Here is a 17,660-nt window from a genome sequence, read left to right as displayed (position 1 = left end):
GGCATCCCTTGCACTGCACGAATGCAGTGAGATGCACTGACCTGCTGCTAGGCACGCAAACTGTCGGGTGGGACGATTCATAGTTTCCAAGGCTTTTCCTTTAAATCCCAAGCCGCTTTCCAGGACCTGTGCTCTTACATCCTACCAGCAGTCCTCAAAAAGGTGCTGAGAAGGAACTTGGAAACAGACAGGCTGTGAGCCTGAGCATGCCTGGCTGTGGGCCCCCACGCCGGGGGGAGAAGCTCCCTGGGGGGCCTGTTGGACACTGTGGCTGGCCCCCCTCCCACAGACTCCTCAGGGCCTCATCCTGGTCCAACCACACCCCTGGCACAAAGCCTCCTGCTCGGGGTCTGCAGTCTCCCAGGAGAGGGCAGCACCCGCTGCCGAGCCCTGTCCACCTGGTGCCCACATGCTCAGGACCATCCTCCTTTACAAAAAAAGCATGCCTCAGGAGCAATCGGGTTTTTCTGGATTCCATGCATCTGATTTAAGACCCCCGCCTACATAGGGAAAGCAGAGTTCAGAGAGGGAGGTGGTCAGCAGGGCACACGGGACCTCTCCCCAGGCCTGAGAGCACGGGAAATGAAAAGAAAGCAGCTCCGCCGTGAGGAACAGACGGTGGTGCAGTGACGTGAGAGAAGCAGGGCCCAGAGCCATCTACACGTACGTGAGGACAGCTGCTTCGTACTCTGAGACCTAAGGTTTCTGGAACTCTGTCCCTTTCCGCATTCCTAGTAGCGGCAGTGCCATCTGCTAGAGGCTCCCCAGCACTGGGCGTCTGCTTTGGGACCAGTGAGAAGGAAACAAATCCTAAGCCAGAACTGGGGGGAAGCTGGACAGAAGACCAGGGCAGTGGGCAGCCTGAAGGCCCAGGACGGGCCCCCAAGCTGCCCACCAGCCGACCAGCCTCTCTGCTCCCTCCCAACCCTGACCTCCTCAGCTCCTGCATGATAACACCCCGGCCCCAGCCTGGGTCTGGGGGCTGCAGGCTTTCCAACCGCCAGGAGAGACTGGCAAGAAGGAGAACCAAAATGCAGGACGTGTCTGCCCCCCAGTGTCCACACCGGAGCTCTGCAGACAGCCCCTCACAAGCAAACCACACCGCACACTTACTTCCTAACAGTGCCAGAGCACTCTTCGTGTTTCGGAGCCAGACCCCTCCGAGTTGGCCTGGACGCTCCCACGTCCGGCAGTGTGAACGAGCCGACAAGTGCCACCGCGCGTGCCTCACCCACCTTCCTGGCCGCGGCCATCTTCCACCTCCTCTCCTGGGCAAAGTCTGTGGCCATCCACTGCATCTCCTCCAGCAGGTAGTCCCAGTGCGATTTGGGGCGCGGGGCCTCCTGCAGTTTGGGCAACCGCCTGAGGGACCACAGGCCTTCTTTCCTCAAATCTGCTATTCGCTGATGGATCTGGTTTTCCTGCAAGGAGCACAGGGGTGGGGTGCGTCCCCACGTGATTAGTAAGTGCATTCCACTAGTTCAGACCCCAAATTCGGGAAGCCTCAGTAACAAAGACAGGACTGGACACAAAGTTCGAAAGTGGCCCTAGAGAGGTCGGCAGGCATGCCCCCCTCCCCAGAAGCAGGGGAAGCAATGGCCACACCCCGTCTCCAAAGCACAGACAGAACACACAGGCCACTGTCCACACCAGAGCACTTACAAGGGAAACTACACAGGCCTGGCCCTTGCTCCAAAACCACTGGGAAGGGCAGGGACAGGCCACACATTATCCCTGAGTGAGCACCAGACAACAGGGAACACTAGGGTTGCAACACCGTACCGGTCTTGCTATGTTTAATTCCCCCCATGAAATTTAAACAACTGCTTAGTCACCCCACAAACGGCAAGCGCTAACTGGGGTGCCGGGCCACGGCCACACCGGCCTCGGCAGTCCTCCTGGCCCCGCCCTGCAGCCCGGGCCTCACCGCCTGTGAGGTCAGCACAGAAAGCACGTGCCCCCCACAAGCCCACTTCCACCAGGATGGGAGAGGCTTCCCGGCTGTAACCCTGGTTTCTAACTGATCAGAAACCATGTTTGACTGTCCTCATTACCGAGTGCTCGGTTTTAAACTACTGCATCCTTTGCAGAAACTGAAATCAAGTAAGCTTCACAAACTACAGCACATTTGACAACGTTCTTGGCATTCCAAGTGCACTTACCAGTGCTATTTGTTCTGCCACCTTATCCTGAGAGCTGTCTTGGGGCGGGGCGGCATTCTGAGCTGGGCTCTGTGGTTTTGGGGGTGCTGACACGGCTGCCCCCGGGGACCGGGAGGTGACCGGAGACAGAGACTTGCTGGCTGCCGAGGAGGGTCTATTCCCCGCGGAGACCCGTGCGGGTGACGGGCCCGAGCCGCCGGCAGGAGCTGCGGACGAGGTAGAAGAGGCCGCTGGCGGGGGCCGCTGACAGGGCTGGGCAGGGTCCACGGGGGCTCTTGTCGACACCACCGTCTGGCAGGCAGAAAACAGGCCGGCAGTGAACAGGAGACCTCAGCCCCCCTCGTGCAGCCACATGCCAGAGACCGCGTCGCCCACAGAGGTGAGCACAGGGGAGCCCCTCCCGCAGCGGAGCAAAGGAGTTACGCGCACACAGCGCATGAACACCTGCCCGACCACGCCCGCAAGTGTAACGCATCCCTTCACTCCACAAAGCGGCACGAGGGGTGCGTCACAAACCCGGCTTTCATATGCCGTCTTATCCCATGGAAGCCTTTTCTTGTTTTTTGCTTTTTGTAGCTGTTTCTCCTGTTTAAATTATTTTTTAGAATTTGTAACTGCATAAGCTTCTTCTTAACTGAAAAATACCGAATGCTCATCTTGTACCTTTCCCTTGAAAAGTGAACACCGATTGCGCGCGCCTCACGGCAGGAGCCTGTCAGGTTAAGACTCTGTGTACAGCACGGGACCGCCTTCCTCCCTGACTGTGGACAAAGCTGAGCTCCCACAGGAATGCTGGGCGGGCGCAGAGAGCAGAGAAGCCGAGGTGCTACCCACAACGTACGAGGCACGTCTGTAACCTGGAGCCCGGGGAGGACACCGACAGAAACACTCTCTGTACCCAGGCAGTGTGCCATTTCTGCCGCCCCTCACCTCGTCTCCTCCGACCGCGGCCGGCCTCCCGCTCTTGGGAGAAAGCTCCAGTGGCACCTGGCCAGAGCCCTCACCTCTGTCCTCTGGGGCTGCTCGCCATCCACAGCAGAGCTCAGTGAGGGCAGCGGAGACCTCGTGGCCCGCAGGCCTGACGTGTTTTCACGTCCCCTCTTTGGGGCCCTTCCCAGGAAACGTCTGCCAGCCCTACCCAATCTAGGAGGGACAGGTTTCCATGGGTTTTGTAAGGAGCTGATCCTTTCAACAACAAGGGCAAGTAAAGGAACCCAAGCAAAACGCCGGTGCTGCCTGAAGTCAGCTGTGCGGCTCAACGAGACAAAGTACTGGAAACAGACTGTTTCCATAAAAATGTAACCAAAGCGGTGGTGGGTCCCCAGGGTACGCACAGAGCGGCCACGCAGACCTGCACGGAAGGATCCAGAATCCGTCAGGGCGCAGTTAGCTCCTCCAGCCACGGGCTGCATGATCCTGCCAAGTTACTTAAGCCACTCGGGTCTTTTTATGGTAAAATGGGGATAATAAAGATTCTACACCCTAGGGTTGCCGGGCAGAGAAAATAAAACGATGCCAATGAAGTCTCCCCACAGTGCATGCGGCCCCGTATGTGGTGCGCACAGGGCAAGTATGCGGTTACCCCACCACCACACAAGGTCAAAGCTCGCCATCAATCTCAAATAGCCATAAAGCCCCTGACCTGAAAGCCCCCGTAGGAAAGCCCCTTGTTCATGAGGGAAACGGCAAGAGAGAGGGGAAGCCTTCCCAGCTGACTCAATCGCACAGGCCAAGACAATGCTCTGAGAGCACCACCTGCCGTCCCTGGGGGCTCCCGGTGGTTCGCACTCACTTTCGGGGTCTCACTGCTCCTTAGGAACGGTGAGCAGCTCCCTGTACACTTTCCCAGCACTCAGGAGGGAGGAGGGGCGTCGCAGAGCGCCCAGGAGGGGGAGGCGTCCGTGGGGGGCCCAGCAGCCGGCCGGGCGTGGACAAGCGTCCCCACTGGCTCGCTTAGCCATGCAGCCCAGAGCAGCCCCGCACTCCCACAGCCCCCCTCGCACACTGGCGGGCGGGCGCCTGCCACCCGCCCCGCATCACTGGACGCGTCAGCTGGGACAACGGCCACGCCGGCCTCTGCACAGCCGCCAAACCACGAGCAGCAAGTAACCTGTGCTGTGCGCTGGCGTCTCCACAACGTAACTGCGGCTACAGAGCCGGACAAAAGAACGCTGGGCGACGTGCTGGTTCCAAGCGGACAGCAAGCCACCTGGAGGGCGGGGCGGCGTGCAGCGTACAGCTCGGCTTTTCTTCTGTCTCTAACCAACAGGACAGGCGCCCACCACGTACCTGCGGCTGGGACGAGAGCTGAGCGGCCTGCATCTGCGCCTTCCCAGGCATCGGGGCGTGCAGGGCCTGCGGCACGGGCTGCGGCGGCGGAGCGGGCAGCTGGCTGGGTGGGGGCACGGGGACGGGGGCGTTTGGCTGCTGCGTCTTCGCCGGGACCTGGAGCTGCGCGTGAGGCTCCACCACCTGCGGCTGCTGAGGAAAGTGCAGTGCTGGCGGCAGGGGCGCGGCGGGGAGGCCGGCCGGGGGCAGCCTGCCGGGCAGCTGCGGCGGCGGGGTGTGCAGGCTGGCGGCGTTCTGCACCGGCGGCCCCGTGGACGGGTCGTACTGATGCTGGCTTGGCTTCTGCCCGGCGAGCTGAGCGGCCTGGGGGGCGGGAGGCATCCCTCCTACAAGACAGGAACAGCCCAGCAGCGCTGAGTTTGGGGCCCGGAGCACCGTGCCACACGGCGACCTCACGTCCCGGTGCTCGTCACAGACCCGTTACTCAGAGCCATCACACACTCCAACGGGAAATTCTGCCGGCGGAAACTCCTATTACGTTAGCTCTGATGTTACAAATGAGCACACAAAGAAGGACAGAAAGGCGCCTGGCCCCTGCAAGCTCGCATCAAGCACAACAGGCACGGCAACCAGCGCCCCGAGCGTGGCAGCAACCACGAGCGCGCAGGCGAGCGAAGGAAGGGAGCCCAAGGACAAGGAGAGGCCCGGCTCCCGTAGGCGGAGGGCACGCCTGCACAGGCCCTCTCCCTGCCCGCCCCGGAGCTCAGAGCCAGGCCCCAGCCCCAGAAGCCACTCTGACCGCCTGCCGCGACCGTGCCAGTGCTGGCCAGAGGCCGGGCCGCGAGGCCCCTCCCTGCACACGCTCTTTCTGAGCTAGAAGGGCCAGTGCTGCGCTGGGCCTTACCTTGAGCTGTCGGCATTAGCTGCTGAAGAGGAACCCCTGCATTCGCCCCCGGGTGCTGGAAAACTGCCCCCTGGTGGCCCACTTCAAGCCGAGGCCGCTTAGACTGCTCTAGAATAATTTTCAGAAAAGGTGCAGTTTGATGTAAAAACAAAACCACAGAAGTAGTAGAAAAAACATGTGTCAGTGTTTTTATAGTCTTTGAACAGGGAGGCCCTTCCATATGTGAACCAAAATCCAGAAGCCAGAAAAGCTAAGGTTGATAATTTCTTTCCATTAAAATTTCGCAACTGTAAGAAGCAGCCTCATACAAAAGCAAGGGCGAGTGACACCCCAGGAGACTGCGGTGTCTGCAGCACACGTGTGGGCGAGAGCCTGGCGGGGCTGCCACGTGGAAAAGTCTTCCAAGTTCACGTGAGACGTGCCAGCAACCAGACACACAGAACGGGCAAAGAGCAGAAATGGCTGAGCAGAGGGACAGAGTCACAAAGAGTTAATGACAAGGCAAGGGACCGAGCAACCTCATCCAAACTGAAGAGCTCCACAGCACAACAGAAGACCTGTGTTTACCCAGCAGATCAACAAAGACCAGAAGAGTGATCATGCTTCATAAACTGGCCAAAACACGAGAGCACGAGAAACTGTAGATGGGACTGAAGAAGGGCTGGCCCTTCTGCGGGGCCATGTGCGTCCCCCATGTACTCTGACTGAGCACTTCCATTTCTAGGAGCTTCTCCCTTAGATACGGTGACAAACATGTCAAAAAAAATCTGGGAGTAGGAATTCAATCCCGTGTTCACGGAAAAAGGTGGTAACAAAAAGGACTACCGAGGGTGTGATGAGGGAAGGACCCCCATGTGCTCGAGGAATGCACAGCCGTCAGGAAGACTGTGGTCCTGAGCAGGCGGCCTAGGAAGTTACTGCTGGCGACAGAACAGGGCAGAGGAAGCGCACTCCCGTTCCCTCAGAATGACCGCGTGGAACAACGCAAGCCTGCGGGCAGGAGGTCCGGCACGCAGACGTCAGCAGCAGCTACCTCTGTGGCTGGGGAACAGGAAGGGAACACCAAAGCAGAGGGAGACTCGACTCACACCTTCCTCGACTGCCCACATCTTTCACATAAAATGTGTGTTTTTATAATTTGAAGAAAAAATTCAGTTTAAAAAATATGAGTGACAACTTGAAAAATAAGGCAGTTTTACCCTCAATCCTACCATGAGGACTAAGAGCCCGCCAGCGCACAGAAAACCGCACTCAATGGGCAAACTTCTACCTTCAGCACACACACGTACAGCCACACACATGTTCTCTTCAGCTGATAATCAGCACAAAACAATTAATTCTCAAAGTGGAAAGAAAGTCACCAAAACTAAGCACGTCAGCGTTCATGTGGCCACTACGCTGTACGTCCCCTCAGGCCACTCGGGCCGGTGCTCCAGGACGTACCTGCCGGGGTCCCCGCCTGCTGCCTCTTGAAGGGGTCCGTCTCTCCCACACTGCCGGCCCCCGCCACAAGGGCCCCTGCCAGGGCTGGCTGCTGAAAGGGAAAAGGAAAACATGAGACTCTGACCATGTAGGTGCCCTACAAGAACGGGTATGAACTAAACTATCGTGATTATTCCACACACTGGCCTCCCTACTCTCTGACTGGAGAAATGTTATCTGCCCAATGCACGTAATGTATGTTTATATATAATAAAGAACTTGAAGTTCTAACTTACCTCTGGAGGAAAAAAAAAGGACTTGTGAAAGATCTTACTCTGGTTTTAAATGGAGTCCCTATCAGTGCAGATCTACATTCCCTCAGAAATGAACAGAGAAGGCACAGGACTGGCCAGTGTCGGGAAACACCAGTCCTCAATCCGACAGCTGAGCCTCCCTGTCAGTCACGCTGCCTGTCATCACTTGCCCCCCAAGACACAAAAGCTGAGTAAGAAAAAGAAAGGTGGACAATTTCTTCCTCCTGGAAAATGACACGAAAGCCCTACTTGGCAGACAGCGATCTGATGAACTTGTCACCTGTGACAAGCGAGCACCCCACCTAGCTGGGTGATGCTGGGTCACACGCATCCAGGTGACGTGCACCGCTGACACGGAGAGCTTCTGGCACACACGGGAAGTGGCCGAGTCGGGGCGCCCCACGCCTTCGCATCTCTGCACCATCCTTGCGGGGCTGCTAGGTGCTAAGAATGACGTTTACCAAGCACTAGCTGCTAACTGTTTTCATGGTCCCACTCTGTCCACTCTATTTAGCCAGGCTCTCTAAGTGCCGAAGTTACACACGCTGACACCAGGTAAGTGCCCCCGGGGGGTGCCTCTCCGCCAGCACCCCAGCCACACCGCAGGTCAGGGCCCCCCGTGGGGACAGGTGCAGTGACTGACTGAGGGGAAAGCAAGCACCCCTATCTATGTTTAGTGAAGATGAGGGCAGGAAAGAAGAGAGGGAGGGGAAAGGAGGGAGGAAAGAAAAGAATGATTTGAAATACACACGGTATGTGAATAGTGGTTATCTCTGGGGATAGGATTATAGGTAATTTATAATTCGCGTGTGTACACTTCTCTAGATCTTCCAAATATCCTACAATGAACACATACTTTTATAATCAAAAGAAGGCTTTTTTTTTTTTTTTTTAATAAAAGAAACCGATAAAGGGTTCTGTGTCCAGTAATGGCCAAGTGATTCCTATTCGACTGCACATACTCCAGACAGACATGAGCTCTGGAGAATGGGACTGGACACCTGAAAGAAAGGAATGGAAAGAGGAGAGGTTTACAGCTTCACGGCATTTGGCGTGACGGCAGGCCCCAGCCTGTGCTGTGTGGACCGGCCCAGAACCAGACACACAGAGCCTCACTGGCTTGAAGACCACTAGGACAGAGAGCACGAAACCACCCCAAAGGAAGGGGGAATCACCCCAGGAGACGGCTGGACCCAGGGAGGCCCCAAGTTCTCTCCCGAATCTCTGGCTGCCCCCTAAAGCGGGCACACAGACTCCAAGCACAGGCCAACAGAAGCATACCAAGATTTCAGGTGCTCTACCTCAGGGGAACTAAAATTCAGTCACGTTAACTACAAAAGCAGAATTGATCAATACTCTTCAGAAGACTGTAACAGAAACCGGAGTCCCTACAGCCTCTCATTCATGACATCCAAAATCTCTCCCAAACACAAAGACACAGGAAAACATGAGCCATACTCAGAGTACAGTTCATACACACGAACCCCACGCAACGCAAATGCTGGACTTAGCAGCAAGGATCTGACAGTGGCTTTAAGAAGTATGCCCAAGGACATAAAGAAAACATACTGCAAGAAGAACAAGAGAAAGAAGAAACTATTAAGAAAGAGAACCAAATGGAGATGCCAGAACTGAAAAATAAACTATCTGGAATACAAAGTCCGTGAACTGAAAGCACAGTGTCGAGAGAGGAGGAGGAGGGGCAGACTCGGCATCCCTGGACGGAGCCGGGCCACTGGGGCGGTGTCGCGCCGTGTACGGGTGGGAAGATGACAAGAGCCAGGCCGAGCCCAGGGGACGCACGCTCACACCGCCCAGTCATCCCCTCAAGGCTGCACAGCCCCCAAAGGGGATGGAAAGTCTTCCCAAAAATGGTGCTGGGGGACTAGGCGTCCACAGGAAAAGGTCGAAACACTGGATGTCACTGAAATAAACAACTTGTGCTCATCACAGACACGGGCAGGGAGGGCCGGCCTCTCTTCTCCCGCCTTCCTCGCTGTGGTCCACCCCCCACCCCAACACCCCCCGCCCCCGGACTCTTGCTGTCAGAATGACTCTGCTTTCTCTTACACTGTCTTCCTGAGTATTCTACTGGGAAACATACTGCAGTCTTTAAAGTATAAACTTGAGGGCGCCTGGGTGGCTCAGTCGTTAAGCATCTGCCTTCGGCTCAGGTCATGATTCCAGAGTCCTGGGATCGAGTCCCGCATCGGGCTCCCTGCTCAGCGGGAAGCCTGCTTCTCCCTCCCTCTGCCCTTCCCCACTGCTCCTTCTGTCTCTCTCCTTCTCCCAAATAAATAAAATCTTAAAAAAAAAAAAAAAAAAAAAAAAAGATAGCATTAGTAGGGTAAGGTCAAAGAGCTACAATTATCCATTTTCTCTAACATCATAAGCACAGAAAAGTAATCTCCAATGAGGATGATTGTTTAAAATCTAAGTAACAGGGCGCCTGGGTGGCTCAGTTGGTTAAGCAGCTGCCTTCGGCTCAGGTCATGATCCCAGGGTCCTGGGATCGAGCCCCGCATCGGGCTCCCTGCTTGGCAGGGAGCCTGCTTCTCCCTCTCCCTCTGCCTGTCTCTCTGCCTACTTGTTCTCTCTCTCTATCTCTCTGTCAAATAAATAAATAAAATCTTTAAAAAAAAATAAAATCTAAGTAACAAATAAAATAGTATTATTTTGTATACAACTGCACTCTAGCAGAATACCACCTCAAAGGCTTTTAGAAATGAAGTAATACACACATGAACCGAGAACTCTATATTTATTTGTAGAGCTTAATTAGCAACCGATTAGATTGCTATTAAAAGTCCTTTAACTAGGGCGCCTGGGTGGCTCAGTCGTTAAGCGTCTGCCTTCGGCTCAGGTCATGATCCCAGGGTCCTGGGATCGAGTCCCACATCGGGCTCCCTGCTCGGCAGGAAGCCTGCTTCTCCCTCTCCCACTCCCCCTGCTTGTGTTCCTGCTCTCGCTCTCTCTCTCTCTCTGTCAAATAAATAAATAAAATCTTTAAAAAAAAAAAAAAAAAGTCCTTTAACTAGTTACAAATAATGAAATTCATCCTGAGAATATGTCTTAAACTCTTGTTCAGAAGGCACAACAGTGCTGACCAGGCCAAAATAACACCAGGACCATTTGCGTATTTCTAGCAGCGCTTTTACCTAAAAACAAAGTGACAACATATAGTAAGTATCGTAAAGATACTGAGACTTTCCTGATTCACTAATGCCGCTCCTGTGAGTTTTTTCTAAATAAAAAAGATATAACTTAAAATTAGAAAAATAATTTACTGAATTGCAGTTCCTCAAAATGATGGCATATTAGGAGCTGCTAGAATGAGAATTATTAAAAGTGAGTAATACCTAAGGACTATTTGTTAAATGAAATAACATTTTCAAAAAGTATAAATACACTCAGGCAACTGGTACAGACGTAATATAAAAGATATGTGGGGCACCCGGCGGGCTCAGTCGGTGGAGCCCGTGACTCTTGATCTCAGGGTTGTAAGTTCAGGCCCCACATTGGGTGTGGAGATTACTTAAAAACAAAACAAACTAAGCCAACAAAAATTTCTGCATTAGAAGGATGGAATCATGGGTAACTACTCATTTTCTCTAACAGAAAAATCACTGCAAGGCGCTCCTTACAATGGATTTTCTTACAAAGGAACACGCACACACGTGTGCCTGTACACACGTTACTCTACCTGGGACACCTGCGCTCAATAGCACTCCCTCAAGATCTTCTGGAAGCAGACAGAAATGCAGATGTAATACAGAAAGTTCTGAACTCACTTCTAGCATTTCATTAGTCAATACAGATTGGTCAATTTAAAAATTCTACAACTGGTTGTAAATAAAACTCACACTGAGATGTTTTTTCCAAAGAAAACAAGGGACATGTTTTCTTTCTTTTTTAAAAAAATATTTTTTTAAAGATTTTATTTATTTATTTGTCAGAAAGAGAAAGAGAGCACAAGCAGAGGGAATGGCAGGCAGAGGGAGAAGCAGGCTCCCCGCTGAGCAGGGAGCCCGATGCGGGACTCGATCCCAGGACCCTGAGATCATGACCCAAGCCGATCGCAGACGCTTAACCGACTGAGCCACCCAGGCATCCCAGGACATGTTTTCAACTCTTTTCTGACAGACTCCATTCTCCTATTTCCTGAGAAACCCACTAGTGTTTGCCTCCAAGATCTGTAATTCAAACTGGAGACCCCTTGGTCTTCCTCTATTAGCCTCTTAAATATCTGATTATGAAATATATCATACATACAAAAGAAATTATAAAACATATGGATGTGATTTTAAATGCACAGTAAAATTATTAGAATTTAAATAGTGGAATAGAGCTGTCACTGAACACTGTTCAACTTTTCTGTTTGAAATTCTTCATAATAAACTGTGGAGAAGAAAAGTAGAAAAATAAATACACAAAGTTTAAAAGAGTGATAACAGGGGCGCCTGGGTGGCTCAGTCGTTAAGCGTCTGCCTTCGGCTCAGGTCATGGTCCCAGGGGCCTGGGATGGAGCCCCATGTCAGGCTCCCTGCTCAGCGGGGAGCCTGCTTCTCCCTCTCTTTCTGCCCCTCCCACTTGTACTCTCTCTAATAAATAATTTAAAAAAATAAAAATAAAGCAGCTGCCTGTGTACTCATCACAGGCTCAGGAAACAGACTGCTGCCCGTGCCTCAGACCCTGGGCGCCATGAAGGCACCCACTTCCTGAGCTGTGTGTGAACATCTGGTGATGCTGTCACCTGCAGACTCGTCGCCACACCGTATCTCCTCTGGCTTTGCTTCCTAGACAACTCCCCACACACCCCTCTGTTCCCCCAAGTCTGGCCGAGCCCCGCACACAGCCACGCGTTGGCGCTGTGGCCAGCCCCTTCCCTACTGATGGCCCTCGTCGACATTCCTCTGTACGAATGTGCACGATCCACTGATCTGTTCTCCCTGCCAGCGGACATCCGGTTCTTTCCAGTTGGACGCTATTACAAGCAGCGCCGCCAGGAACACTACTATCCCTGGCTTCCGGCAGAGACACTCAAGAACTTCTTACAGCACGCTGTCGGGACAAAGGGTCTGCCCACGCTCACCTCTTCCAGGTCAGGCGAAACGTTTCCAAACATCTCCACGCTACTCTCCCATCAAAAGTAGATGAGAATCCCACTGACCTACATCTGCAGATTCTGTCCAGTTTAATTTCTGGTGATCTGGTGAGTGTGATGGCAAGTCATAGTGGTCTAATCTGTGTCACCATGGAGGCCACACGTCTGTTTCATAAGCTGACAGGCACCCCTTGTCTTCCACTGTCCCACTGTCCTTAGGCAGATACTTACCGATGTGGTCTAGAAACACAATAATACATTACATTCCATGAAGCATCAACAGGAAAGATGCCCTGCTAATACATGTTCTCACAATCTCAAATGTAAAGGATCTTATCTTCGATTGTGTCAAACTCATCACAAGAAGCAACTAAATATCAGGCTCAAATTATTCTTCCCCACCAAAGGGGACCAGGCCCCTTGCAGAAACGACTGATTCTGGGCTAGATCAAGGAAAACACAAGATGAACCTTAAATATTTTGTGCCAGCAAGTAAGGAAGGGCTCAGAGAGTGACCAGGATATGTCAACAGTGCATGAGGACCAGACTGAAGGTCTCCACTGGGTCAGAACACATGGTAACAGAAGGGGGGGCGCTGGGCAGCAGATGATGGAGGGGGCACAAGGAGACCTGATGGGAGTGGGTTACACTGGCACTTGACAAATTCCACAAGCTCTAACACTTAGGATCTGTGCCTTCCCCACCAATAAATTATACCTCGATGTGATAAAACTCACCTTCTTCACAGACCCAAGAAGAAAAATCACATGATCATGCGAACAGATGCAGAAATACCAATGGACAAAATTCAATATCCATTCACGATAAATACTAGAAATAAAGAAATCTCCTTCACCTGGTGAAGGGCAGCTACAGCACCTGCAGCTACTATCACACCTGACTGACAGCGAAACTCTAAATGCTCCCCCCAAACATTAGGAAGAAGGTAAGAGTAAGTATTCTGACCATTCCACTTAGCGTATTTGGAAGTCCTTGGCAGGGCAATAAGGCAAAAAGACAAAAATAAATAAAAGGTATATAGATAGGGGAAAAAAAAAAATCTTGCTTTTCTTGGCAGACACGATTCTCTATGTAGAAAATCCCATAAAATCTACAAAAAAGCTCCAAAAACTAACAAACGAGTTTACCAAGGTTGCAGAATATAGGTTCAAATAATCACCTGTATTCTTACATACCTGCAATGAACATCTCAATTTTTTTTATTTAACTACCATTTACAATACCACAGAAAAACTGGAAAATACCTGAGTATAAATCTAACAAAATATGTACAGAATTGGCATACTGAAAACTACAAAACACTGATGAAACAAATCAAAGACAACCAAAATAAAGGGAGAGATATGCCATATTCCCGGACTGGAAGATTCAATATTGTCAAGATATCACTCCTCCCCAAAAGTGGTCAACAGATTCAATGCAATCCAAATCAAAATTCCGCAGATATCGACAGAGCAGATTCTAAAATCTCTATGAAAATGGAAAGGAACTAGAATGATCAAAACAATTAAAAAGAAAAAAAAAGAAAAAGAAAGAAAAGAAAAAGGTTGAACTCACACTGATTTCAAGACTTACTACAAAGCTACAGTGGCCCAGACCGTGTGGCATTAGCAAGACAAACAGATGAAGGGAATTCCGGAGAGTCTAGAAAGAGACCCACAGAGACAGGAATCAGCTCATTTTCAGCAAAGATGCAAGATCAATATATGGAAACAGAACGGTCTTTTTAAGAAATGGTGCTGGAACAACTGGAAATCAACATGCGGAAAAGCAAACCTCCACGTATGTCTGCCACGTAATACAGCACCTGACTCAAAGGGGATCGTGGACGTACATGTGAAACACAGAACCATACAAGGAGAAAATACAGGTTTCTGTGACCTCGGGCTGAGCCAAGAGTTCTTAGACAGGATGTCAAAAGCACAATCTATAAAACCAAAAAAATGATAAAATAGACTGCATCAAACCATAAAAAGAGAGAAAGACAAGCTTTGGAATGGGAAAAAAACATCTGCAGATCTGTATGTGACAAGGCACTTGCACTCACATCATACAAAGGGCTCTCAAACCTAACAGTGACACCCAGGATTCAGACTTTCCCGAAGAGGATACACAAACAGCAACCACGGCAACGGGCCGCAGACCGCAGACGAGCAGGGAGGACGCACCGGGCCTCCCCTCCACTGGGGGCAGCAGAGCGCAGCAGGGCACAGCCAGGGCGGGTTTGGCGGTTTCTTGTCAACTCGAACCTACACCTACTACACCAGCCGGCAATCTGCTGCCGAGGGGTGTCCCCAAATGAAACAAAGGCCTAGGTTCACACACACAAACCCCTCCGGAACACCGACACAGCTTTACTCCTAAGTAAACAACACCTGACCTTCAACAGGTGAGCGGAGACCGACCAGGCACACCCAGGCCACCAAACACCGCTCGGCACACGGCACGGCGTGGCCGCTCCGTGACAGAGGCCACATGTGGTACGACTCCATCTAGACGTCTTACGTTCTGGGAGAGGCAAACTCACAGAGGCAGAGAGCAAAGGCTCCGGGAGGCGGACGGAGCTGCTTCTGGACCACAGTAGTGGCTACACGACCGTCAGGCTGGCAAAACTCAACAGGACTGCAGACGAAAAAGAGTGGGTCTTACTGAATTAAGTCTAAATAAATACTACTAGTGACATAACCCAATGATTGAAATAAAAATCCACGTATGACTATGTAAGTGGAGGAAAAGGAAAGTGCACTGGTAATAGCAAGATGCCAACCAATCAATGCATTAGGGACAACGGAACTAGAAAATCCATTTTGCAATCTTTAAAGTGAAAACGGATTCTGGCCAGATGGTGGAATTAGTGGCTGAAAGTTTAATGAGATACAGGATATTTACAGAGTCTCAAAGTATCTTCCCCAAATTATTTATCATTTACCAAAGAAGAACTAAGAACCTTCCACGGCAAAAGCCTGATGGACACCAGCCTCACCAAGCGGTCAAAGTGAGCATCACCAGTCAGAGGACACTGACCTCATGGCCTCCTAAGATGGCAGCACGAGCCGTGCACAGCGTCACTTCTGTGCTATTCCTCTCAGAGATACACGGCCCAAGTCAGACACAAGGAAACATCACACAATCCAGTATCAAAGGACATTCTATCAAATAACCAGCCTAAACTCAAAACCGTGAAGGTCATGAAAGACTGAGGAGCCGGCCCAGATTAAAGAAGACTGAGGAGGCGTGACAACTACGTACAGCAGGCAATCCCAGTTTGAACCGCGCAGGTCCACTTACACGCAGATTTTTTTCCATACGGAACAGTAAATGTATTTTCTCTTCTTCCTTATGATTTCCTTCTCTCCAGCTTACTTTACTGGAAGAATACAGTATATAAAACACATTAACAGACAACATATGTGCTAATCGACTAGGTTATCGGTAAGGCTTCCAGTCAACAGCAGGCTAACAGGAGTTAAGTTTTTGGGGAGTCAAAAGTTGTACGTGGCGTGTGTGGGGACAGTGCCCCTGCACTCTGTAAGGATCAACTCTATAAAGGACACCATCAGGTCAAGACACAAAAACCCCATATGAGCTCTGGCTTAGTCGTGGTCCTGACGTGACTTGTACCGCGTCAGGTAAGAGAATACTCTCACCTAAGGCACGCGGAGCATCAGGGATAAAAGTGCGTGACGCGGTATCTGCAACGGCCTGTCGCCCAGTTTGGGGGGACGTGTATATACACATACAGCAGAGTGAACACAATACAGGGGGGCAAAAAGTGCACATCTGGTGAACCTGGGTAAAGGGCACAAAGGGAGTTCTTTGGAAAACTCTTTTTGCAACTTTCACATATGTTTGAAATTATAGCAAAATTAAAAATAAAAAAGTTTAAAAAAATAAATGTATCACCGTGAGATGAAACTACTCTCCAAAGCAAGAACCATCCATTCCCTCTTGGGAGAATCTGACCTGTCCTTTCAGGTTCTTGGCATCACTGATGTAACACTGAATGATTTCGTTTCCAAACAATTAACGCTACTCAGTCTGCACTCAGTGGACACCCGGGTGGAGCCTAAGGTCCTGACTTCAGCGTTTCTTCCAGCTGCGGAAAATATCAAGTTACCACCTGCTTAAATCTTTTTTTTTTTTTTTTTCTTGTTCTGTTTTGCACTGTTCTTAAAAATACAGATAGAAGACACAGGAAAGAACCAACATTTAAAACACAGCACACGAGGAATCCTGAGTACACATTCAGCAGGACGGTAAGTATTAGGTGACAGGCATGCGAAGGTACTACTGCGTCACACTCAACACAAAAACAAGAATGCATTAAAATCTGTGTTGTCATTTACTCATGCAACTTAATTTTATCATCTTATATGCAGGAAGACTTTTTAATTTTTTAAAAATAAGGAATGGGCTCTGGAAAAAAATGCTGGAGAGCAAATAGTAAAATTGAAGGTTAAAATATCTGGATGAAGGAAAGTTTGGGATGAGGCTACATTTGAGAACCATCGAAAAGTACCTGAAGCGGTTGCTGCTGGGATGAAAAAGCAGCAGAAACATTTGGCGGAAGCTGGGTTGCTATAGCAACAGGAGTACCAGTCTGCCCATCCTTTCCTGTCACAACCTTTACCTGAGAGGAAATATTTTGAGAAAAAAAGGCAACATAATTTTTAAGACTGCTCGAAATTTTGTCAGAATTTTAATGCTGATAGCTCAGTGACGTCTGGTGTTTAAAAATGGAAAGCTTTTTTTTACATGAAATCCTGTAAAAGGACACCGAACTGACTTATGGTGGATTTATAACCTAACGACCTAACTCTAGTGCGCATCCTGAAGGAACTCCAACGTGAGCTTAGATTCTGCAACTTCCAACTATAAACAAGGGAACGGCAGGCAGTCTCTGAGCAGCAAAGCCCTCACGCCCTCACAGGCCATCTGCACGGCAGCCACCCCACTGCCCGCCGTGTGTGGGTCTATCTCAGCAGGAAGGTGCAAAAAAGGGAGTCCGGTCTCCTCATTAGCACAGATGAGGGGGCCTGAGCCTACAGACAAAACTGTGTACAAACAGAGAGAACTGAATTTCACTATTTCATGGCAACAGAGGTGTAATCCTCAAAATAATCACATAAACTTTTTGGAAAATAAAAATGATCCTTTCTGGAAAGGGTGTTAAAGAAAACACAAAATGGCAAAGCCACACAGATATGTCCATAAATCTCAATGAGGACGGCAGAGCAAAGAGACCAGCTTTTGCTCAGCAAAGGCTGATTTCTTTGCAGGAGAAGAGCTGACGAAGAGTCAGATTGCTTCAGCTGTACCGTACAACAGAGTAAGCTCCACCAACATAGTGTAGACTACACGACACAAAGGCACAAAATACAGTGCGTTACGGTGTCCCTCACTACTGCCCTGGCTGAGTGGCTCCTTTTTCAGGAAACACAAGT

The 17,660-nt window shown here is 50.6% G+C and overlaps 1 protein-coding gene across 17 annotated transcripts in view; it reads right to left on the bottom strand.

The window, feature by feature from the left end:
• Positions 1 to 17,660, bottom strand: part of EP400 (E1A binding protein p400) — a 96,813-nt gene that overhangs the window by 64,310 nt on the left and 14,843 nt on the right. For 9 of the 17 annotated variants that reach the window (XM_036108755.2, XM_036108754.2, XM_078061153.1 and 6 more), the window contains 6 exons: positions 16,736 to 16,846; positions 6,799 to 6,889; positions 5,356 to 5,463; positions 4,452 to 4,837; positions 2,163 to 2,453; positions 1,236 to 1,421 (listed from right to left, as the gene is read on the bottom strand). In XM_036108755.2, coding sequence (XP_035964648.2) covers positions 1,236 to 1,421; positions 2,163 to 2,453; positions 4,452 to 4,837; positions 5,356 to 5,463; positions 6,799 to 6,889; positions 16,736 to 16,846 — 1,173 coding nt within the window. The remainder of the gene's footprint in view (positions 1 to 1,235; positions 1,422 to 2,162; positions 2,454 to 4,451; positions 4,838 to 5,355; positions 5,464 to 6,798; positions 6,890 to 16,735; positions 16,847 to 17,660) is intronic. The other 8 variants (XM_036108761.2, XM_036108766.2, XM_036108762.2 and 5 more) reach the window with 6 other exon arrangements.

The sequence above is a fragment of the Halichoerus grypus genome, chromosome 13 (genome assembly GCF_964656455.1).
Source record: "Halichoerus grypus chromosome 13, mHalGry1.hap1.1, whole genome shotgun sequence".
NCBI classification, from domain to species: Eukaryota; Metazoa; Chordata; class Mammalia; order Carnivora; family Phocidae; genus Halichoerus; species Halichoerus grypus.
Note: the sequence above shows the minus strand (reverse complement) of the source record. Positions and strands in the feature narration are given on the sequence as shown.